General features: G+C 38.4%; 2 protein-coding genes across 2 annotated transcripts in view; one reads left to right on the top strand and one right to left on the bottom strand.

The window, feature by feature from the left end:
• The window catches only part of LOC118797720 (titin-like), a 127,946-nt gene that overhangs the window by 90,023 nt on the left and 11,785 nt on the right, over nucleotides 1-26,138 (bottom strand). The gene's annotated exons all lie outside the window — the stretch shown is intronic.
• On the top strand, nucleotides 14,082-24,355 carry LOC118798365. The gene is made up of 13 exons (XM_036557802.1): nucleotides 14,082-14,154; nucleotides 17,461-17,571; nucleotides 17,782-17,858; nucleotides 18,166-18,208; nucleotides 18,317-18,385; nucleotides 19,949-20,014; nucleotides 20,582-20,650; nucleotides 21,066-21,134; nucleotides 21,583-21,651; nucleotides 22,066-22,101; nucleotides 22,549-22,617; nucleotides 23,062-23,097; nucleotides 24,253-24,355. Exons 2-13 carry the CDS (start codon nucleotides 17,554-17,556, stop codon nucleotides 24,259-24,261), a joined length of 630 nt encoding a protein of 209 aa, XP_036413695.1. The 5' UTR covers nucleotides 14,082-14,154; nucleotides 17,461-17,553; the 3' UTR covers nucleotides 24,262-24,355.

Below are 26,138 nucleotides of genomic sequence, written 5' to 3'. Positions count from 1 at the left end.
TGATTGATTGGTTCAAATGAATAACTTTGATTAGTTCACGTAGCAACAGCAGTAGTATCAGTGGGGTCAGGTTGTGAGGGTGAGGTTTGCACAGCATTGTACAGCAGGAGGCTCAATGTTGGTAAGCTGGTCCAGAGGGCTGGCGAGCAGTGGCACCCGATCAAGGCAGAAAAGGCAGCAGCATCAGACGCACAGGATAGGCAGCTGTTCAACTTGCGAAGAAAAGAAAGGAAAACACACAGAGAGTCAGTTCTGTAATGGGTGCCCTATCACAAATTACAGCGTTAGCAGAGACTCTGGCAGGTATAGAACTGGCAGGGAAAACAAATTGCCAAAGGCTTGACTATACAAGTAAGTTTTTAGCTTAGACTTAGTTTTTAGCTTAGACTGAGGCTGTGTCTGATTCCTGAACATTAACAAGAAGAGTATTCCAAAGCCGGGGGGCTTTGTATGAGAAAGCTCTCTCCCCTGACACAACTTTATTAATTCTGGGTACTAATAGTAAGCCAGCACCTTGTGATCTAAGTAGGCGGGATGGTTCATAGTGAAAGAGAAGTTCACTCAGGTACTGAGGGGCGAGTCCATTTAGAGCTTTATAAGTCAGTAAGAGAATTTTATAATCAATCCGAAATGTAACTGGTAACTAGTGTAAGGTTGATAAAACTGGGCTGATATGGTCAAACTTTCTGGTTCTTGTAAGGACTCTGGCTGCAGCGTTCTGGACCAACTGAAGCTTGTTAAGGCTTTTGATAGGACATCCAGACAGCAGGGCATTACAGTAGTCTAGCCTTGAAGTAATAAATGCATTAACTAACTTTTCTGCATCCTGTAGAGATAATGCATTTCTCAATTTAGCAATATTGCAGAGATGCAGGAAGGCTGTTCTAGTAATATTAGTTATATGTGCGTCGACGGACAGATCAGGGTCTATAATGACACCAAGGCTTTTTACAGATAAGCTTGATGCTACTGAGAAATTGTTAAGTTTAAGTGTAAGATTAGACAGTTTGTTTCTAGCTGCTTTTGGACCAAGAAGCAGAACCTCTGTTTTATCCGAGTTTAGAAGGAGAAAGTTACTCGACATCCAGTCCTTTATGTCTTTTCTACAGTCTTCAATCTTGCTAAGTTTAATTCTATCATCTGGGTCGCTTGCTAAATATAACTGAGTGTCATCGGCATAGCAGTGGAAGTTTATGCTGTGTCTACTGATAATGGTCCCCAGTGTTAGCATATATGATGTGAATAATACAGGTCCTAAAACAGAGCCTTGTGGAACACCATACTTTACTTTTGTGAGAAAAGATGATTCACCGTTTATATTAACAAACTGATAGCGATCAGTGAGGTAGGACCTGAACCAGGAAAGAGCTGTTCCTGTTATCCCTACAAGGTTTTCTAGTCTGTCTAGTAAGATAGTGTGGTCTATTGTGTCAAATGCTGCACTAAGATCGAGGAGGACTAACAAGGACACATGATCTTGGTCAGAAAATAATAATAGATCATTTACAATTTTTACTAGTGCTGTTTCTGTAGTATGACATGGCCTAAAGCCAGATTTAAATTTTTAGTGTATTTGATTCCTATGCAAATAGGAGCTTAATTGTTTTGCTACAACTTTTTCCAAGATCTTTGATATAAAGGGGAGATTCGAGATGGGTCTATAATTTGATAGTTCGCAGGGATCGAGGTTCGCTTTCTTAATCAGCAGTCTAATTACTGCTAGTTTAAGAGATTTTGGGATGTACCCAAGGCTAAGAGAAGAGTTTATTATTAACAGAATAGGCTTGGTTATGTCTGTCCAAATTTCCTTGAGTAAACCTGTAGGAATCGGATCTAACATACACGTAGATGATTTTGCGGAAGAGACTATTTTAACTAGTTCATTTTCTTGGAGTAAGGTAAACGATTCCAGCCTCTCTACAGGGATTATAATATTTTCAAGGTTAAGGCTGGCATTATGGGGAAGCAGGTTTGTAGAGTTTAATTGTGTATTCTGAATTTTATGCCTAATTTTTTTCAATTTTATCACTAAAGAAGTTCATAAAATCGTTGCTGCTAGAGGCTGGTGGCATCTGGGGTTCACTAACTGTTTTGTTTCCTGTTAGTTTAGAGATTGTGCTGAAAAGTAATCTAGGATTATTCTTATTGTTTTCTATGAGAGAGGAGAGATAAGCTGAGCGTGCTGTAGCAAGTGCTCTTCTATAGTCTATAAGGCTCTCCTTCCAGGCGGACCGGAACACTTCTAGCTTGGTCAGGCGCCATTTTCGCTCAAGTTGTCTGCCGGTCTGTTTTAAAGCCCGAGTGTGGTCATTATACCAAGGGGCAAGATTTTTCTGCCTTACTATTTTACATTTTAATGGAGCCACACTATCTAGAGTAGATCGAAAATTATCCTCTAAGAGCTTGGTCATAGTATCTAACTCAGTAGGATTAAATGGACAGCTGACAGAAGCTGATAATTTAGGAAGGTTTCTAATAAAGCTACCAGCTGTGGAGGAAGTTATTGTCTGCTTGACACAATAACATGGTGATGAACGCACATTACCACTAAAGTGAATTTCGTAAGAGATTAAGTAATGGTCAGAGACTGCTGTGCTCTGGGGGAGAATGGCTAAGTTATCTATGTCTACACCAAAGGTCAGTATTAATTCTAGAGTGTGGTTGTGGTAGTGTGTGGGCCCCTTTATGATTTGGGTGAAACCTATGGAGTCTATAATAGATATAAATGCCTTGCTTAGTGCATCTTGAGGATTGTCAAATTGGATATTAAAATCTCTGACAACTATTATTTTATTTGAAAGCGTTATTATTCCTGTAAGAGAATTCCTGTGAGAACTGAGAATACGGCCCTGGTAGCCTGTAGACTGTAATTAGTGCAACGGAATTTTTATTTGTTCCTTCATCACTTATATTAAGAAAAAGGACTTCAAAAGAAGAGAATGTATAACCTACTTTCTGGCTCACGCCTAAAGCTTTAGAATGGATGGTTGCTATACCTCCACCTCGGTCGCTTAAACGAGGGTCATGTGCATAGCTGTAGCCTGGGGGTGTGGCTTTGTTTAAACTGAAGTATTCATCAGGTCTAATCCACGTTTCTGTAAGGCACAGAGCATCAAAACCGTGATCGGTAATAATTTCATTTACAACGGCGGCTTTAGGAGTAAGGGATCTTATATTAAGCAGTCCTAGTTTCAGACCAAAGGTGCTGTCACTGCAAACTGCTATAACTGGTCTGATATTAATCAAGTTACTGAAACAAACTTTTCGGGGCTTTTTGATGCTTTGTTCTATTCGGGGAACAGACACAGTCTCTATCAGGAGAAACCTATGAGCATTTATATTTATAGAATGAGTATTTGTATTAGCAGTTACCCTATTTACAGTATAAATGCTAGCAATCACCTTATCTTCAGCAGTAACACTAGCATTATGAGCTGTAGCGTTTCTATCTTTGCTGCTACTTACGTGGCCTTCACTCTGGAGTCAGCGGATGGCCCTCTCAATGTTCCGTGAGAGAACTATGGAACCCAGGTGACTGGGGTGGAGGCCATCCCTCCGGTAGAGCGCTGGCTGTTCCCAAAACGAGGCCCAGTTGTCAACGTAGGCCAAGCCGTTGACCTTAATTGTCTGCACTGGATCTGCATTAGCAAATCAGTATCTTTTAGAAGAAAGAGGAGGGACGAACAATCATGATATCACACATCACAGCTGCTGCTGAGAAACTTTCAGAAAGCAGGTCCAGATCTCACTATGATAAACTGGAGCTCAGATATTGTTACAGAAGGTCAGGTATGTCTGAGACATCCTGTAAGAGGAATTTAGCATTTAAAGAATACGGGAATTTCAGGGGGTAGATCTCAATTAAACATACTCATCATATCCAGTTTAACATGTTAATCTCTGATCTCACAAATCAGCATTGGATGTTGGTGATGAGCCTTGTCACTGAACAGATAGTATTGTTTTTCAGGTTTAATGCACCATTACACATAAAATGTATTCATTCAGTTTTGAGTTATGGTTGGAGTGCCGCACCGGCCACCACAGTGCGGTGCAAGGCTGCTCCTAATCAGAGGAGGTCCACTACACCTGTGGGACGGCCAATTTAAGAGCGAGGCTCAGTTTCAGCCTTGCTCAGTCTTTGTATATTCCTACAAACGACTTGGCCGGTAACTTGGGTAGAGACACCAGGGTTTTTCTGTTGCGTCTCTTTTTGTCCCTCTAGCTTCTTGAGATCTATCCTGTTTCTTCTCGAGTTGCAGCTCTGTTACAACTTTAAGAAAAAAAAAGTTGTCTTTAAGGAAGTTTTCTGTTATGTTCTCACACAACGCTGCCGTTGGATTTTTTTTTCATCTGCTTTGCAGTGGTGCAGCGGTAGCACATGCGCTTCCACCAGTAGTGAGTGAGTTTGATCCCCACCTCAGAAGAACTCGTATTCCTTTGTTTAATTTGTGCTGCATTTGAGTTCTCATTGAGCCTGTGTTGGTGACACACTCGGTTCACCTTGGGGGAATTCAGGGCAATCCTGGGTTTGAACTTCCCTCTGAGTGGGTCACCCATTACATTATTAAAGCAATTTCTACCCTCATTACAATATGGTACAAGTTTTATGTATAAAAACATAAAAAATATTTCAAGTATTACTGCATGATATTCAATTTGCATGTTACAAATCGCAGGCATTAATGTGATGACATCACCCAGAATGTCTCTTCTTCTGATCCCTCTGCTCATGATTGTGGGTGAGTCATCAGATCCAACTGTGACATCATCAGTACAATATCATACACACGTATATGATTTACAAGTGTAAAATGATTGAACACGAATTAGTTCATGGCTTAAAGTATGGATTACTCATCCATCCATCATCTAAACATCGGGCGGAAGGCAGGATACACCCTGGACAGGTCGCCAGTCCATCGCAGGGCAGACAGACAGGCAAACATACACATTTACACACTCATACCTAGGGGCAATTTAGCACGTCCAATCGGCCTGACTGCATGTCTTTGGACTGTGGGAGGAAACCCACATGGACACGGGGAGAGCAGGCAAACTACACGCAGAAATGATCCTGCTCGCCCGGCCATTGAACCCAGGCCGTTCTTGCTGTGAGGCAACAGCGCTACCCACTGCACCACCGTGCCACCCCGGAATACTCATTATAATGATAATTAGTGCTTCTCCCTCCATCACTCTGCTGCTACACCTTCAGAGCTCTTCTCACTTTGTGGTTTCTCTCAGAGAAGTGAAGCTGTAAGCTACAGTAACTCTGACTGTCTTATGGGCTCCAGACTCTGTAATCAGCTCTTTCATGCATCATATGTTTCAGGAGCTTTTGGAACAGAGTGGAGTGTGAAGTACAACCAACAGGAAATATGTGCTTTAAAAGGATCCACTGTGTTTATGAGTGGAACTTATACTCACCCAGAAAATCTTACAGTGACAGAGACATTTTGGGGCATATACCCAGGTAATGGTGAGAAGATGACTGATCTGAGAATAAACCCAGTTTACTCAGGAAGAGTTGAGAATTTCACTGATGAACAGAAACACTTCTCTCTCAAATTGAGTGATGTAATGAAGAACGATGAGCATGAGTACTGCTTCAGAATCAAAACAAATGTAGAAGATGAAAAATGGTTTGGTAGACCTGGAGTTCATCTCAGATTTGCAGGTGAGTTAAGTCATCAGGTTTTCAATGATCACACACAGCCTTAGTTTTAGAGCAGTGTTTCTTATTCATGAGGACTCTGCCCCCTGTTCCTTTATATCAGTCATTATATTAAAGTGATTTTCATTACATACAAAATTGTTTTTTTTTTCTAGTTCTGCACTGTTTTCTCTGTTTTAAACCTTTTTTCATTTACCTTTCAAAATCAAAACTGTTCAGAGCTGCAATATACAAGAAAAAAACAAATGCAACCGTTTAAAACATTTTAAACACAAACCCTTTGGTTCTCAGTGTACAATGAGAGTACGGAAGAAAGCTTTTGTAAATGGATGAATGATTATCTATAGCTTTTCTTTTCTGATCTGGGGCCGTATTACAGAAACTTAGTAACTGTGAAATCTTATTTGTTTAGTCACAACAACAACTTCAATTAGGAGTGAATTTAGGACAGAAGCTATTATAGAACAGCAATTCAGTAGACTAAATCTCATAAATCCTGTTCCAATTTTAAGACAAACTCAGAGCTGTCTAAACTTCGGCTTTAACCATCTGTTTCTGACATTTTATGCAGTGGTAGGCAGCATATTTCATTATAACTAGCATACTGCCACTATATTTCTCCACACTGAAAATGGTGCTTTGCCTTGTGGGTTTTCTTCTTCTTTTGCTAACAGCATTTGCAAATCTCAGACACTGCAAATACAATCGCCTCTTTTATTACCTCTGTGTGTTAATATCGATGATAAAATTTTAGAGTGACGGTGGTGAATAATGAGGAGACAGAGCTGAACATGTGTCTGTTTATTAGGAAGGCAATTCAGTGACTCTAACCTGCAGCAATGATGCAAACCCACCTGTGCAGATCTACTCCTGGTATATAGAAGGTGGAACCTCACCTGTAGGGTCTGGCCACAGTTACAGTCCTCTACAGAGTGGATCTTACTACTGCGAGGCTCAGAATCAACATGGAGCTCAGAGATCAGATCCGATACCAGTTGATTTAAATGGTGAGACACACAACTCTTTGAGTTTGTATTTGAATATGTTCCATTTTCTGCATCATAGGATTAATACGTTTTTTTTTTTGTTTTGTTTTGTTTTTTTTTACAAATTATGGCAGTTCTATGGTCACATTTCTGGTTATATATGTGTTTGCCAGAGTATTGATGTTTTCAGCAGGACACTCAGTGATCCTGTAGGCAGCTGCTGGAGTCGGACTTTGTGGGGTTGCACTTTTTCTCACTGTAATTTTCTGGATGAGGTGAGAATAATTATGCAGATATAATTAAGCTAAATACAGTTGCTAAAATCATATCACTTATTCAGATTGTGTTGTTGAAACAAATATCATTATATCATATATTATGAACAATAATGCACATTTTCTAATCTTAGTTATTTCACGGCGTCTCTGAAGGAACATGGGGCTTCCTATGTAAAAATCTGGTGTCCCCTCATAATATCTGGTACACTCCAGATTGTTATCTAAAAAGAATACACCACATTCAGAGTCTCCATATTTTAATAAATATTAATTTATTTATTTATTTTGAGCAGGTTGAAGAGGCTGACCAGAAATATGAATGAACAAGATTGTGCAGTGAGTTTTTACAGTATTCTAAATATCAGTCAGTCAGTGGTGGGTACTGTTGCACTTGGCCAAACACTGACCAATTTCTGACCTGTTCTCTAACTTTCTGTTCTGAAGATCACAAGCCTCAGTGTAAAGCCTCCTGATGATTACTCTAGCGGTACTGATGTCTACATGAATGTAACAGTAAGTTGCAAACAATAAACACTTAATACTACATTTTAGGTAATGCAGAAAGTAATAATGTCTGATGTAGTGGGAGAAGGCCACTAAAACCACCTATTTTCCCACTTACCATAAAACACACATATTTAAATTAATCTCAGGTTAGTGCCCATGGATAGGGACCAGTAGAACGACTGTGTCAACCAATCACACCCAGACAGCCACAAGTAATAGCTGTAATAAAAGGTTATTTATTATTAGTAGTATATAAGCACTAAATGATGTAATAAAAAGGAATATAAACACTAAATATTAAATTATCAGTTATGATGAGAAACCAGAGTTTCTCATGTAATATAGCAGTGTAAATGAGTCTTAAGACCTGGCGCTTCAGACAGAGCTGTGGTGATGTGTGTGGTGTGTTGAGGAAGAGAAGTCACCTGCTCACATGGGCTGGAGAAGGGTCTGCTGGTCAAAGGCGAGGCCCTCAAGTTTACAGAGTCAGTGAAAACAAAATGAACTGAACAAAGATAAAACCAACTAAGACATAAAACATAAAATAAATCTGCAGACTTAAAAGTGCAAAATGGGAAGGAGAGTGGGCTTCTTTTCTGTTTCTTCATGGTAACATGCTGGCTGTCTCGCTCTCTTCCAACAACTGACTCAAACCTGCTCTCCTATTTAGGAGTTGCATGGGGTGAGAGGCACCAGCTGAGTGTGGGGATAGTTGGAGTTTGTCCCAATCAATGAGATGGTCACCTCAATGCGAATTAAAATTGGAAAAGGAAAACTGACTGCTGTGTGTGCTTATGCACCAAACAACAGTTAGGAGTATTCTGCTTTCTTGGAGTGAGTGGGTGGGGTTCTGGAAAGGGCCCAACCCACAGACTCTATAGTCTTGCTAGGAGATTTTAATGCTCATGTTGGCAGTGACTGTGAGATTAGTGAGGGGTGATTGGGAAGTATGGCCTGCCCGATCTGAACTCGAATGGTGAACTGTTATTGCATTTCTCTGCTAGGCATGGATTGTCCATAACAAACACCAAGTGCAAGCATAAGGATGTTCATAAGTGTATGTGCTACCAGAGCTCCTTTGGTCAAAGGTTAATTATCATCCTTGTTGTCATTTTATGTGACTTGGGACCATATGTTCTGGACACTTGGGTGAAGACAGGTGCTGAACTGTCAATCGATCACCATCTGGTGGTGAGTTGGATCAGATGCCAGGGAAGACTGATAGTCAGACCCAGTAGGCCCAAATGAATAGCGTGGGTGTGCTGGGAATGACTGTCAGTGGCCCCTGTTCTGAATGATTTTAAATTTCACCTCCAGGAGAGCTTTTCTCATGTTCTGGAGGAGATAGGGGACATGGAGTCTGAATGGACCCTGTTCAAAACCTCCATAGTGGAAGCTGCCAGGTGTACACTCTACTTGATAGGGTGAGGAGCTCACTCATCTGGGAGGAGTGCAAAGTAGAGGCGCTACTCCTCCTCTGAGGAGGTGGTTGAGGTGGTTTGTGCATCTGATCAGGAAGCCTCATGGATGCCTCCGGTGGGGGGTCACCAGGTTGGCCTGGGAGTGGCTCAGGGCCCCCCAAAATGAGCTAGAGGAATTTGCAGGGCACAGGGTTGTTTGGAATTATCTGCTCTCCCAACTGCTACTATGAACCTATCTAGACAAAGTGATTACAGACAATGATGTTGATCATGATGATGATGATTTTAATTCTATGACACAAAAAATGAATTAACAGTGACTATTATTTTCACTCTGTGAAGAAACAACATTCCAAATTAGCACTGCTGGATACAAACACTACTGAATGAAATATCATAAAAGAAATGTTAAGGATATCTACTCTTCAAACATATTCATCAGACAAAACATAAACAAACTATCTATCAATGTATCAGTCAACAGCTTAAAGTGAACATCAAGCTGTTGCCCTTGGCTAAAATTGCATAATTCTTGATCTGTTCTATAACTCTGTTCTGCAGAACACAGGCCTTAGAGCCCCGCCTCCTGATGACTCATTCAGTGTTGGTGACTAAATAAAAGTGAGTCCCAATCATTAGAGTTTTATTGCACTGTTAAAACACCACAATCCAACTACATTTTATAGAAGGGAGAAATTAGAAAGCAGATCTCATTACTTTAAGACAAAAACAAATGATTGATCTATTTGTCATTCTTTGATTGGTCATTAGAAATTGCCATTTTTGGCAAACACAGATTAATGAATGTTTATTTACACTCTGTGAAGTAAAGTATCGCAATGCGAAATGTTCAAAATGAATGTTTTGATTAAAAGCAGCAGACTGCCCTGTATTATTTAAGGTGGAACATCAGTGCAATGTAAGCTGCTTCCTTTAGCTAAAATATGACACATGTCTCTCTGTTCTCAGGGCTCAGGCCTCAGTGCTCCACTTCCTGATGATGACTCATCCAGTGTTGATGACTATGAGAGCATCCAAGTAAGTTCCAAAAATTAAAATCTTATTACACTGTTATTACACTACAATCAAACTAGATTTTCTCTCCAACTTTGACAGAAGCAAGTAATGACACTGGTTGTATTACTTTAATATGAAGTCAATGTTTTATCTACTCATCATTCTTTTACTGGTCACTAGAACTGGTAAGGATTCAAATATAGATATTTCTACTAATGCTTCTACATTGGTATGACTATGCAGACTATGCTTGCTACAATTATGTAATAATACACAAGAGGGAGTGCTGTACTGTGAAACATCAGCACTGTTGAGCTGCAGTCATAGGCATGAAGCCACAAGCTGAGTAGATCAGCACAGCAGTCCCAAAATCTCACAGTACAGCCTGTCTTGAGTGTATTACTGTGATTGCACCACAAATTATTGCAGTTTCATTCTTCATTTTTATGATTAGATTTTGAGATCATTTATGCCACAAGAGATTAACAAGAATGTTTATTCACAATATGCTGAGAAACATGGCTCTGATCTAGCGCTGCTGTATTTTAATCATGCTAAATGATGTATTGCCTTGTAAAAACTTGACAGTTGCTGCACTGGAAACATCGCATCTGCTCTTTGAGACAAAATATAAACTACAACCTTGTGACTTATTTCACATTTAAGGCAGTATCTGTAGTTCATGGCAGACTGAAAATGGTACCACTGACAAAAAACTTCCAGCCGGCTAGCAATGCCCTTATACATTAGAGTAAAGATAATACAGCTCACTATTCTTCAACTCATAGATTAGTGTCTCCTGTTTTGCCAGTTTTAATGCTGTTTTGACAAAAGGTGGCTAGCTAAACAGTATTAAAGGAACACCAGAGTGATGGCATGCAATATGATATGTCAAAAAATGGGTTGATCCAAACTAATAATATACTTTGTAAGGGCTGGTCATCATTAAGAGGTGCGTTACAGGCAATGGAGTTTGAGTGACAGCTTAAAGAGAGTACTGGGATGTATTCGTGCTCATATAGTGCTTCAGATAGTTAGGTCAGAACTCGTTGTTCAGTGTTGGTATTATATAGTACTACTTGTGTAATAATGTAATGTTGTTTAATGGGGAGCCTGGCCATTGTAGGTGGTTTCTTCTACTATGAATTAGCTTTTGATGAGCGGCCCTTATGGTTCCCACACTGAGTATTCCTCCTCAGAGCTGTTTATGGCCGCTATGAACAGTATATTTGACCATCCATTCTGTGAAGGAGTGGCTGATTCTTGTGTCTTCTAACTTAGGCAGGGCAAGTGCTCAGTGGCAGATTAGTCCAGAGAAGTTTGCACTCTGACCGCAAAGATTGGATGGAATGTGAATGGATATCTTCCAAAAGGGCCTGAATTCCCATGCTGGATTCCTTGGAAGAGCTCATTGAACAGGGAATAAAATTGAACAACTGTCTACGAGAGTGCTGTACGGAACAGGAGTCTGTGTGCTCATGCTATTATGGCTCCATCCCTGGATGGTCTCAGTCCTGCCCCGTCCCCCATACCTCTTGAGTCTACCAAGCAGCCCATGAAGTTGAGAGGTACCCACCTTTCTTATCCAGAGTGCAAAGCTCATTTGCAAGAGGGCAGTTATCTTAACTGTGGGCAGCCTAGTTATCTCTGTTCTGGTTGTCCAAAGCTTGAAGGAAAATGCCAATATAAATTCCAGGAAGGGAATCTCTGATGGAATAATCGCCAAGACTTCTGGGCCTTTGCTTGCTGCTACTCTCTCAAAGGGGCAATGTTTTGAGAAAATGTTCCTGGTTTTTGTGGACTCTGGTGCAGCCAGCAATTTTATCTGTATTACTCTGGCTGAAATTCTAGTCTGCTAGTCAACCTGGAGACCTCTGTATCAATTTTAGCCACTGACAGGTAAGCCTGCAGACCTGGCCCATCACCTTGTGATAGGTCAGCACACAGAGCAGATTTCATTACTGGCAGGTGCCTGAGTTGCAGCTAGTATTAGGGTTCTCCTGGACCTCCACACAGGTCCTATGACTGAGCCATTGACCTCATCCCAGGCACCACCCCTCCTCGAGGGAGGCTGTTTTCTCTTTTGGGTCCAGAAAAACCAGGAATACATCAGGGAGGCCCTAGCACTATGGCCAGCTGGGGCCTGTATTTTCTTTGTGGGGAAAAGACTGGCAGCCTTTATCCCTGCATTGAGTATAGGAGGCTAAACAAAATTAAAGTTAAGGACCAGTACCCGTTGCTGCTGATAACCTCAGCATTCAAGGTGCTGCAGCAGGCCTCAGTTTTTTACTAAGTTGGACCAGCGCAGTGTCTACAACCTTATTCGGGTATGCCAGGGGGATGAATGGAAGACAGCATTCTTTACCTCATCTGGTCATTACCAGTACCTCATGATTCCTTTTGGTTTGATGAATGCTCCTTCTGTCTTCCAATGCTTTATTAATGAGGTCCTGCACGAAACTCTTAACAACAATGTGTTTGATGACAATGTATCTAGATGACATCCTCATCTACATCTGCTCATGTCCAAGAACCACCTGAACATGTACCCAGTGAAAACCTAGGCCATCACTACGTGGCCATATTTCAAATCTCTTCATTTAGTTCAAATCCTTTTGGGGTTTACAAGATTTTTCTGTATATTTATATGGAATTTCAGCACAGTAGCCACCCCATTAACTGCCTTCGCCAAGAAGGCCATGGGATGCTTTCAGTGGACCCCAGAAGTTCAGAAAGCTTTAGAAGAACTTAAGGATCATTTGATCTCTACCCTGGTGCTGTGGCTCTCCGATCTCACATTATAATTTATAGTAGAGAACAGAATTGTGAACGACCCCTCCCACCATTGTGTGCTATAGTGTGTTGCACCACTGGGACCTAATGATTGACTTTTGACTCAAATGTATACAAGTTACATTCATGGTTTGTGTGACTGAGATTTGCCGAATTACTTTGAGAAGACGGGTTAAAGCATGCACTTGTAAAGAATGGAAGTTATACCCAAAATCATAAGCATGTACAATGAGAATGCCCATGTGTTTTAAAACAGGAGACAAAAACAGTGTTTGTCCAGAGACGTACAAGTTGTTCCACTATATTCTTCAACTAAACAAATAGATGCTTTTTAAACAGGAATAGTAAGAAGGATAAAAATCATCTATGCAATCAAAAAACAAAAACTGTTAACTACAGCAGGGAAGCCCAACCCTGTTCCTGGGAATTTATGCACCCTATGGTGTAGAATAGTTACCATTATAGTGCACGGTTAGGCCAAACTCAGCGAGCAGTAGGTTACCAAAACCAGGGCTGGTCCTCCCATATTAAAACAATGTTTTTAACCTCTTAAAATCCCAAGCTTATTACATACTAGGGCTTATTATTAAGTAACAACAGGGACATCAGTGCAAAATGGTTGAGCTATTCGTAGGATGTAGAAGTGTTTGATAAAACTTTGGGCCCGATGGCAGACCCTGGTCAGGGGTTAAGGTCCAACTGTGTACCTTCAATAAGTTTTTTCCAAGGGAAAAGATACAAATGTATACCTTTTTCCTAATTTAATGTTTAAAAACAGAACAATAAAAAAGTCAATAAAAGCCTGGAGAAGAGAGAGTTTGTGGAGGTAATAATAATTAAATATTTATAATTTCAATGAAACGTAGTACAATTATCTTTCCGAACTAATATCACTAAAGACATACCCTTGAGGGTACCATCCCAGTGAAAGGTTGGTGCCCATTTTCTGAGAGTATATTGTATCAATAGAAAACCATCATCATTCAAAAGAAAAGCTGCTGATGACCTTTCAGAAAGCAGGCTCAAATCACACTTTGTTATTAAGATGGTCTTATCATGTTTATTCTATGAGCTGGCTAACACTCTATTGATATAGCACTGATAAGTCCTCCAGTGATAATTTATTAAGTAGAAGGAGAAGAGGTGGAACTGGCTAAATTATGCTGAAACATGCTTTTCACAAAAGCAACTTTAATATTACCCATGAAAAATGAAAATAAAACATAATTATTTAAAATAATCATAAATTTACTAATAAATAACTTTGCAGAAATTTGAAGTGAAGCTCATCTCTTGCTGCAGCTAAGAAGGTCACATGCTTCCTGTAGGAGGAAGGAGAATGTTAATGAGCCTGGGTATTTTTATTGAGCGAGAGAGCCTAGACTTGTTAGCCACATCTAAATTAATACTTCAGTGCAGCCTGTGTCCTCACCAGTTCTCATGTAGACGCTAGTGTTGAGCATCATTAAAGGACGGTAAGATCATTTCTTTATGGTCAAAATGTTTTTATTCACCTTTCGAATCACAAACATAGTTTTAGAATTTTTAAAAATGTGTATTCAGTACTAGTAAATATTTTTCGATTCAAAGCTATTTCAGTCAGCATGGTGTTTTTCTTGGTAAATTCAGGAACATCCTGGGCCATCACAAGCCTTTATCACATCTGAGCCAATACTTGAATTTTCCTACAAAAACCGCTTAGGTATGACATTCTCGGCTGACAGTTAGTTCCACAAACAAGTACTTCATTTTTAATCATGTGCTTAATATTAACTGAATATGTAGAACTGCTACTTGATGATGTCTTCTTGGTTTGTTCAGTATTAGAGGATGCTCCTGAGTGAATCTAAATGAATGGGTTCCTATAGTGATTTTGTGCAAAATTATAATTTGTGAATGCTTCATCATTTTCATATGGAAAACGCACTTAAAAAAGGGTACCACCCAGTGACAAGAGGGGTACCATCCCAGTGAAAGTTTGGTGCCCATTTTCTGAGAGTGTGTAGTATCAGTAGAAAGCCATCATCATTCAAAAGAAAAGCTGCTGATGACCTTTCAGAAAGCAGGCCCAGATCACACTTTGGTATTAAGATGGTCTTATCATGTTTATTCTATCAGCTGGTTAACACTCTACTGAGATCAGCACTGATAAACCCACCATTGATACTTTATAGACTAGCAGGAGAAGAGGCGGAACTGATTAAATTGTGCTGGAATATGCTTTCCACACAATGTTAAACATTAAAAATGTCAAGAAGAGTTTTAAGTGATCGTAATCTCTTTCTGTGGCTAAGAAGGTCACATGTTTCCTGTAGGAGGAAGGAGCATGTTAATTAGCCTAGATATTTTTATTGAGCGAGAGAGCCTGTAGTTAAGTGTTAGCCACATCTAAATTAATACTGTAGTGCAGCCTGTGTGCTCACTGTCGCTCATGTAGATGCTGGTGATGAGCTCATTAAAGGACGATAAAATCATTTCTTAATCTTAAAAGGTTTCCATGCACCATTAGGTTCATAAAAACACAGTTTCAGAATTATTTTAGAAATGTATTCAGAACTAGTAATTGTTTTCAGATTCAAAGCTATTTCAGTCAGGATGGTGTTTTCCTTGGTAACAAATCCAGGTACATGCTGATCCATCACAAGCCGTTATCAAGTCTGAGCCAATATTTGAATTTTCCTATAACAAACATTTAGGTATGATTTTTTAGGCTGACAGTTAATTCCACAGGCAACCAACATTTTTTTAATAGGTGCTTTATATTGAATGTGTGGTTAGGAGATCTGCTACTCAATGATGTCTTCCTGGTCTGTCCAATGCTACAGGATGCTCCTGAGTGAGTCAAAATGAATGGGTCCCTGTAGTGCTTCTGTGCAAAATTATAGTTTGTGAACGTTTCATTTTTGTACAGAAAATGCACGTTTTTAAAAACACATAACAAAGTATTTTAAAACTACTGTTACATTTCTGAGTGATTTTCAACTCAAGTTACAGAACTTTCTGATAGTATCTTATATGTTCTTGATGTCAGTGAGAGTGAACTACTTTTACTCAGCCAATAGCAGTTTTCCATCCACCAGTTCTTTTGTGACTTTTGAAAATGCACAAAATAATGGAAAAAGCCCCCCTCCCCCAAAAAAAAACACACACACAAATATCGCAAAAAGAGTTCTACTCTAGATCGAGCTGGAAAGGTTAGCATATCGCTACAGCCAAAATGCTTTTTTTTTTGAGAAAACAATGACGTATCAAGCTGTAACTGAGTAAAAGTTGGCCCTACAGTCCAATCGTGGTGCACAGTTTTTTAAACGTTGCTTTTAACATTTGGAAATGCCTAATCCAAATCGCATTTGAAAAATAAGTCTTTACAATGTGCTCCCAGAATTCTCTGGTGTATTTGCATTCCCAGATGCAAGGTGGACGTTGCTGGGGTGGCACAGAGATTTTAGCCCTCATCATGTGGGCCATTGCTCATCCTGACTGGCATTTCTGAGCTGCAAACAACACGGCTATAAAAAGATGGCAAAGGGTGGACAGACAGTTCTACTAAAGCAAAAATGGAGAACACTTAATTTGCATTCTTTCCGCCAAAAGTTTGTAAATGCGCGTAACATGTGCAAAACGTTTGAATGGAAACACAGGAATTGATCAGCTCCAGGCAGAATGGCAACCAATCAGCAGCAATGTTAGTGTATTTACTGCCCAAAATCTTTTTGCTGTAGAAATGCAGAAATTTACACCATCTACATTTTAAAAAGGGATTGTAGAGAGTGTCCTGACCACCTGCCTCAGTGTCTTGTATTGGAACTGCACCATCTCAAACTGCAGGACCCTACAGCAAAATATTAGGACAGCTGAGAAGAATATCTATAGGGCACTGCAGCGCTTCTCGTAATCAGGGGAGACGGCATATTTAAGAGCGAGAAGAAGACCTTGAGAAGAAATTAAGTGTTACACACAAATACAGTGCTTTAAATAAAGGGTGTAAAACAGCTTAAAATGGCTGACTAGGCTGCTAAAATCTTAAAAGACTTAAACTTTTACTAGATTATCTGACTTAAGCTAAACTAGCTCTTGCCTGTCACCACATTTGTTGCATGAAGTGCTTTATTCTGTCCTTCTGACTGAAGATTCTGTCATAATGAAAAGCTCATAAATTTAAAACTGTGCTGAACCTGATGCTGCTGTGAGCTGCAAAGTAATTACTGCTGTTTACTTATTCTGCTTTCTGTCCCTGGGCTGTAGTTGTAGCATTTAAGATCATGCATTAACATTCAAAGAAATAAACACCACCAACAAAGCATCAAATAGAAGGAAAAAAAGCTTTTCGCTTCACTACTATTGCCACGGTAGTAAATTTAAAAAAATCCCATAATGTAATACCCTCAAACCCTAATTCTGGGTATGACCATAATAAAATTGAAAGGCAAAGTCACACTTGTAATCAATGTAGTCAATAATGTAATTGTCTGTGTGGACTGATGACTTAGTTAAGTGCATACCAGAGTTGAATTGCAAGTTAACAAAGTGCATGTGAGCTGAATCATGAGTCAGTTAAGCACATGTCTAAGTCAAGTCATGAATCAGTTAAGTACGCATCTGAGTCGAGGTATGAGTCAATTACCTGCGCATCTGAGATGAGTCTTGAGTCAGTGCACTCTTGTCTGAATCAGGATGCAAATCAGCTAAGTGTGTGTCTGAGTTGAGTCACGAGTCACGAGAAATAGGTGATTTTATGACACTCCGTATCCTCATATCTCTTTTTTTCCTGTCTGCTGTAGATCCTCCAAAGAGTGTCTCAGAATCCATCAGCTCCCCTGGAGAAACAGTACAAGGCAATTCAGTGAAATCTACTCCAGTGCCTGTCATTTGAAATGGTCAACCTCACGACAGTAAGTATTTGTTCTCGCATATGTTCCATTTTCTGCATCATGTGATTAATAAGTAATTATTGAATTTATATGTGTATATGTGTATATAATTGGTAAATATATATATATATATATATATATATATATATATATATATATATACAAATTATGGCAGTTCTATGGTGATATTTCTGGTTATATATGTGTTTGTTAGAGTATTGTTGTTTTCAGCAGGCGATTCTGTATGCAGCTGCTGTATTAGGACTTTGTGAGGTTGCACTTTTTCTCGCTGTAATTTACTGGATGAGGTGAGAATAATTATGCAGAGATAATCAAGCCAAATACAGTTGCTAAAATCATATCACTTATTCAGATTGTGTTGTTGAAACAAATCATTATATAATAAATGATGAACAGTAATGCACATTTTGTAATCTTAGTTATTTTATGAAGTCTCTGAACGAACATGGAGCATTCTTTTTTTTTTTTTTTAGGTAAAAATCTGGTGTCCCCTCATAATATCTGGTGCACTCCAGATTGTTATCTAGAATAATACACCAAATTCAGAGTCTCCATATTTTAATAAATATTAATTTATGTATTTATTTTGAGCAGGTTGAAGAGGCTGACCAGAAATATGAATGAACAGTATTGTGCAGTGAGTTTTTACAGTATTCTCCATATCAGTTAGTCAGTGGTGGGTCCTGTTGCCCTTGGCCAAAAACTGACCAATTTCTGACCTGTTCTCTAACTTTCTGTTCTGAAGATCACAAGCCTCAGTGTAAAGCCTCCTGATGATTACTCTAGCATTGTTGATGTCTACATGTATGAAACAGTAAGTCGCAAACAATAAACACTTAATACTACATTTTAGGTAATGCAGAAAGTAATAATGTCTGATGTAGTGGGAGAAGGCCACTAAAACCACCTATTTTCCCACTTACCATAAAACACACATATTTAGATTAATCTCAGGTTAGTGCCAATGGAAAGGGACCAGTAGAACGCATTGAGGAAGAGAAGCCGCATGCTCAAATGGGCTGGAGAAAGGTCTGCCAGTCAAAGGTGAGGCCCTCAAGATTACAGAGTCAATGAAAACAAAATGAACTAAACAAAGATAAAACGAACTGAGACATGAAACAAAAATAAATCTGCAGACTTAAAAGTGCCAAATGAGAAGGAGACTGGGCTTCTTTTCTTGTTGTTTCTTCATGGTAACACGCTGGCTGTCTCGCTCTCTTCAAACAACTGACTCAAACCTGCTCTCCTATTTAGGAGTTGCATGGGGTGAGAGGCACCAGATGAGTGTGGGGATAGTTGGAGTTTGTCCCAGTCAATGAGATGGTCACCTCAATGCGAAGTAAAATCACAAAAGGAAAACTGACTGTTGTGTGTACTTATGCACCAAACAACAGTTTGGAGTATTCTGCTTTCTTGGAGTGAGTGGGTGGGGTTCTGGAAAGGGCCCCATCAACAGACTCTATAGTGACACCAAGTGCGAGCATAAGGATGTTCATATGTGTATGTGGTACCAGAGCTCCTTTGGTCAAAGGTCAATGATCATATTTGTTATCATTTCATCTGACTTGGGACCATATGTTCTGAACACTTGGGTCAAGAGAGGTGCTGAGCTGTCGATCACCATCTGGTAGTGAGTTGGATCTGATGCCAGGGAAGACTGATGGTCAGACCCAGTAGGCCCAAACAAATAGTGAGGGTGAGCTGGGAATGACTGTCTGATTTTAAATGTCACCTCCAGGAGAGCTTTTCTCATGTTCCGGAGGAGATAAGGGACATGAAGTCTGAATGGACCCTGTTCAAAACCACCTGGTAGCTTCCACTATGGAGTACACTCTACTTGATAGGGTGAGGAGCTCAGTCATCTGGGAGCAGTTCAAAGTAGAGCCGCTACTCCTCCTCCTCCGAGGTGGTTGAGGTGGTTTGTGCATCTTATCAGGATGCCTCCTGGATGCCTCCCAGTGGGGGTTTACCAGGTTGGCCTTGGAATGGAATTAGCTGGGGACAATGTTGTTTGGAATTCTCTGCTCTCCCAACTGCTACCATGAACTTATCTAGACTAAGCGATTACAGACAACGATGATGATGATGATGATGATTTGAATTCTATAACACAAAAAATGAATTAACAGTGACTATTATTTTCACTCTGTGAAGAAACAACTTTCCAATTAAGCACTACTGGATACAAACACTACTGAATGAAATATCATAAAAGAAATGTTAAGGATATTTACACTTCAAACATATTCATCAGACAAAACATGATCAACCTATCTATCTATCAATGTATCAATCAACAGCTTAAAGTGAACATCAAGCTGTTGCCCTTGGCTAAAAGTGCATAATTCTTGATCTGTTCTCTAACTCTGTTCCGCAGAACAAAGGCCGTAGAGCCCCACCTCCTGATGACTTATTCAGTTTTGGTGACTATGAGAATATACAAGTGAGTCCCAATCATTAGAGTCTTATTGCACTGTTATAACACCACAATCCAACTACATTTTATAGAAGGGAGAAATTAGAAAGCAGATCTTAGTACTTTAAGATAGAAACGGAATGATTGATCTGTTTGTCATTCTTTCATTGGTAATTAGAAATGGTAAGGATTAATCGTTGACCTTGAGAGTCTTATTGTGATTATACCATATTTGACTACATACATTTCTGCAATGCAAAACATTCAGGATGTTTATACTGGGAACATATTCACAAAGACAAGAACATTTTAAATAACCACAAATGCGTCAGCTAAAAGATTGAGAGAAGTAGCTACACATATCATTTTAAACCATGGCAAGCTAGCAACTTCCTTATAAAAAAATAGAGGAAGAATCACACAGCTCACTATTCTCCACTTCAAGGATTAGTTTCTCCCTATTTGTTTTGGGACAGTTTCTCTTCTATTTTCTTTTCAGGCAACATGCTTATCTGTAATATTTAAGGTGGAACATGACTGCAATGCAACCTGTTGCCTTTAGCTAAAATATAACCCAATTCTCTCTGTTCTCAGGGCTTAGGCCTCAGATTGCTGCCTCCTGCTGATGACTCAGCCAGTGTTGATGACTATGAGAATATCCCAGTGAGTACCAATATTTAAAGTCTTATTACATTGTCATTACATCACAATGAAACTGCATTTATAGACTATATTTATAGTCTTTTAAGATTAAGTGAATTATTTATGTACTTGTCATTCTTTCACTAAAATTGTAAGGACTAATCAGTGTGTTATTTTGATTGAATCACAGTTTCATTCCTAATTTTTATTATAACATTTTGAGCCATTTTTGGCAAACACTCTGTGAAGAAAAACAGTTCTTAGCTCACGTTAGCATCCTGCATATAACCTACGTAAAGTATCACAAGGCAAAATGTTCAAAATGAATGTTTTGAGTAAAGGCAGCAGAGTGACCTGTATTATTTAAGGTGGAACATCAGTGCAATGTAAGCTGTTGCTTTTAGCTTAAATATGACCCATTTCTCTCTGTTCTCAGGGCTCAGGCCTCAGATTGCTGCCTCCTGCTGATGACTCAACCTGTGTTGATGACTATGAGACAATCCCAGTAAGATCCAAAAATTAAAGTCTTATTACATTGTCATTACATCACAATGAAACTGCATTTATAGACTATATTTATAGTATTTTAAGATGAAGTGAATGATTTATGTACTTGTCATTCTTTCACTGGTCAATAGAAATGGTAAGGACTAATCAGTGTGTTATTTTGATTGTATCACAGTTTAATTCCTAATTTTTATTATTACATTTTGAGCCATTTTTTGGCAAACACCGATTAATGAATTTTTATTTACACTTTGTGAAGAAAAACAGTTCTAAGCTCACGTTAGCATCCTGCATATAACCTATGTAAAGTATCGCAATGCAAAATGTGCAAAATGAATGTTTTGATTAAAGGCAGCAGACTGACCTGTATTATTTAAGGTGGAACATCATTGCAATGTAAGCTGCTTCCTTTACCTAAAATATGACCCATTTCTCTCTGTTCTCAGGGCTCAGGCCTCAGTGTGCTGCCTTCTGCTGATGACTCAACCAGTGTTGATGACTATGAGACTATCCCAGTACGATCCAAAAATTAAAGTCTTATTACATTGTCATTACATCACAATGAAACTGCATTTATAGACTATATTTATAGTATTTTAAGATGAAGTGAATGATTTATGTACTTGTTGTTCTTTCATGGGTCACTAGAAATGGTAAGAACTGATCAGTGTGTTATTCTGATTGTATCACAGTTTAATACCTAATTCTTATTATTATGTTTTGAGCCCTTTGTGGCAAACACAGATTAATGAATGTTTATTTACACTCTTTGAAGAAAAACATTTCTAAGCTCACATTATGCAAAATGTCCAAAATGAATGTTTTGATTAAAGGCAGCAGACTGATCTGTTTTATTTCAGGGTGGAACATCAGTGCAATGTAAGCTGTTGCCTTTAGCTAAAATGTAACCCATTTCACTGTGTTCTCAGGGCTCATCCAGTGTTGATGTCTATGAGAGCATCCCAGTACGTTCCAAAAATTAAAATCTTATTACACTGTCATTACATCACAATGAAACTGCATTTATAGATAATATTTATAGTATTTTAAGATGAAGTGAATGATTTATGTACTTGTCATTCTTTCTCTGGTCAATAGAAATGGTAAGGACTAATCAGTGTGTTATTTTGATTGAATCACAGTTTAATTCCTAATTTTTTTTATTACATTTTGAGCCAATTTGGTAAACACAGATTAATGAACGTTTATTTACACTCTGTGAAGAAAAAACAGTTCTGAGCTCATGTTAGAATCCTGCATATAACCTACGTAATGTATCACAATGCAAAATGTCCAAAATGAATGTTTTGATTAAAGGCAGCAGACTGACCTGTATTATTTAACGTGGAACATCAGTGCAGTGTAAGCTGTTGCCTTTAGCTAAAATATGACCTATTTCTCTCTGTTCTCAGGGCTCAGGCATCAGTGCTCTGCCTCCTGATGATGACTCAACCAGTGTTAATGACTATGAGACCATCCCAGTAAGATCCAAAAATTAAAGTCTCATTACATTCTCATTACATTACAATGAAACTGCATTTATAGACTATATTTATAGTATTTGAAGATGAAGTGAATGATTTATGTACTTGTCGTTCTTTCACTGGTCAATAGAAATGATAAGCACTGATCAGTGTGTTATTTTGACTGTATCACAGTTTACTTCCTAATTTTTATTACATTTTGAGGCATTTTTGGTAAATACAGTTTAATGAACGTTTATTTACACTCTGTGAAGAAAAACAGTTCTTAGCTCACGTTAGCATCCTGCATATAACCTACGTAAAGTATCGCAATGCAAAATGTCCAAATGAATGTTTTGATTAAAGGCAGCAGACTGATCTGTTTTATTTCAGGGTGGAACATCAGTGCAATGTAAGCTGTCGCCTTTAGCTATAATGTAACCCATTTCTCTCTGTTCTCAGGGCTCATCCATTGTTGATGTCTATGAGAGCATCCAAGTAAGTTCCAAAAATTAAAATCTTATTACACTGTTATTACACTACAACTGAACTAGATTTTCTCTCCAACTTTGACAGAAGCAAGTAATGACACTGGTCGTATTACTTTAATATGAAGTCAATGTTTTATCTACTCATCATTCTTTTACTGGTCAATAGAATTGGTAAGGATTCAAATGTAAATATTCCTACCAATGCTCCTACATTGGTATGACTATGCAGACTATGCTTGTTACAATTATGTAATAATACACAAGAGGGAGTGCTGTACTGTGAGATATCAGCACTGTTGAGCTGCACTCATAGGCATGAAGCCCCAAACTGAGTAGATCAGCACAGCAGTCCCAAAATCTTACAGTAGAGCCTGTCTTGAGTGTATTACTGTGATAACACCATAAATTATAGCAGTTTCATTCTTCATTTTTATGATTAGATTTTGAGATCATTTATGCCACAAAAGATTAACAAGAATGTTTATTTACAATTTGCTGAGAAACATGGCTCTGATCTAGCGCTGCTGTATTTTAATCATGCTAAATGATGTATTGCCTTGTAAAAACATGGCACTGGAAACACCGAGTTTGTTCTTCAAGACAAAATATAAACCACAACCTTGTGACTTATTTACCATTTAAAGCAGTATCTGTAGTTCACGGCAGACTGAAAACGGTACCGCTGACAAAAACTTCCAGCTGGCTAGCAATGCCCTTATACATTAGAGGAAAGATCATACAGCTTGCTATTCTTCAACTCATGGATTAGGTGTCTCCTCATCTGTTTTGCCAGTTTTAATACTGTTTTGACAAAAGGTGGCTAGCTAAACAGTATTAAAGGAACACCAGAGTAATGCCATGCAATGTGATATGCCAAAATATGGGGTGTTGATCATAACTTGTAGTAATATTGTGGCTGATAATATTGTTTTTAAGGGCTGGTCATCATTAAGAGCCACATTACAGGCAACTGAGTTTGAGTGATATTTTAAAGAGATTACTGGGAATATTGGTATTCAGAACTTATTGTACATTGTAGGTATTATATAGTACTACTTGTATAATAATATAATTTTGTTAAGCCAAAGCATTGTGTATTTGTGACAAATGAACTAAATGTGTGTGTTCTGCTCTAACACACTGTATTCTGTATCACCTGTAGCATCGCTGAGACCATCACTATCAATATCAACCAACAATCCAATGGATGACCACAACTGAGATAGAAAGAGAGAGAGAAAGAGAGATTTTATATTTTACAACATATTAGTCTTTACATGAAAACAGATTTTACTGCTAAAAAAAATAAATAAATACATTAACCCAAACATATATTCTTTACTGCAGAATGCCTTTTTCTTTGAAACTTTGATATTCAATCATGTGTAACAGGCCTCATTTTATGCTTAATCTCTGTTTTTTATCTGTTTTTTTCAAAAATAACAAATAAAACATAATCTTTGATGTTTTGTCTTTTATATTTTAAAGATTTTGTCCTGTAATTTCATCTTTATCCACAGTTTTAAGCCCTCGTTTTTTGGCCTTATATTGTATTTTTACTCTTTGTTCATGTCTGTTTTATCATTTTACAATTGTAATGTGATCGTGAGTCATAAATAAATAAATCTTTCATACATTAAACTGTTTACTTCATCTTCTTATGACTACATGTGAATGTATGTTTTGATTGTCGTAGTGGGAGCAGGAGCCTATCCCATCAGTCATTAGGCAGAAAGGCACCCTGGACAGGCCACCAGTCCATCGCAGGGCTGTCACATACAGACACATACACTCACACCTAGGGGCAATTCAGCATGTCCAAATGGCCTGAGTATTATAATTTTGTTTTATTTGGAGTATTTAACAAGACAAACAGTATGATTGCATTTATTTGGGCCTTTAGAGTACAAGCAGCCATTAGTTGCCAGCTTTTAATATACTTCACAGCTGTATGATTTAATTTAGTTGTGTTATCTTCATTGGGCGTTGTGTCTGTGGTGAGCAGACTCATGCTTTATAGTGAATGCTGATGGAGTGTTGGTTGTGTAGTCATGAATCCAGCTTTCTCTTAGAATGCTTTTTTTGGTATCACCATAAAGGGGGGGGGAGTAGGAATGTGCAGTGACGACTGTACAGCTGTCAGGAACAGGAACAGATAAACAGTTATACTTGTGCCTTCTCCAAAACCGCAAGTGAGGAACAACATCACTAAAAATAAAACTTCCAAAGTAATTGGGATAACAGTGTTAACATTTACCCCAATAAAGTTAAATGTAGTTTAAGTAACATTCTCATAATTATGTATAGAGTGTTGAATGAACAGTACATTTTATATATGAATAATTTGTTTAAAAAGCAGAAAGAATAGCATATTGCAAAATACAAATGCTTGAGAAAAAAAAAAAAAGTTGAAAGTCTAGGCAAAAAGTTTCAAAACACTTTCTGTCCAAAGGGATAAAGCCAGGTCATTTTATGCTGACAGTCCAGAAATGAGGAGTTTCACTGAAAATAATAAATAAAATGAGGACTTTTATTTTGAAAGAAACAACTTTCAGTAAAATGGCATAGTCGTCCATATTAATATCATGTAAAACATGTAAAGTTTATGAATGTTGCTTTAAGCATTCATGAACATGTTATGAAGTGTTTATGTAAGGTGATATGAATGTGTTATGTAGACACTCTTCAAAGAAAGTGTTACCCTAACTTCTTAGGTAAAATCATTGTTTTACAGTGTGTGCAGCAGCCTCAGGAGCCATATGTCATATCAGGAGGTCCACTGCTCCCCCTACTGGCTAAAGCTCAAACGTCTGTATAGTTTTATTAAATTACAATGAATGAAAAGAATAAAATATGAACTAAACAAAATGTAGCTTTTTCAGATTGTAGTGTGATGTGATTGTGTAATGTGATTATTTTCATAAACACTGGCTTTGATTTCATTACAGTTTACTGTACTTCATTGTTTTCTATTTTAACTGTTATTGTCAGAACTTTACAGTCAGATTTGCCTGTTTAGGCTATTTGACGCTAAAGGCTATTTGACGA

This window comes from Colossoma macropomum, unplaced genomic scaffold, assembly GCF_904425465.1.
Source record: "Colossoma macropomum unplaced genomic scaffold, Colossoma_macropomum, whole genome shotgun sequence".
NCBI classification, from domain to species: domain Eukaryota; kingdom Metazoa; phylum Chordata; class Actinopteri; order Characiformes; family Serrasalmidae; genus Colossoma; species Colossoma macropomum.
Note: the sequence above shows the minus strand (reverse complement) of the source record. Positions and strands in the feature narration are given on the sequence as shown.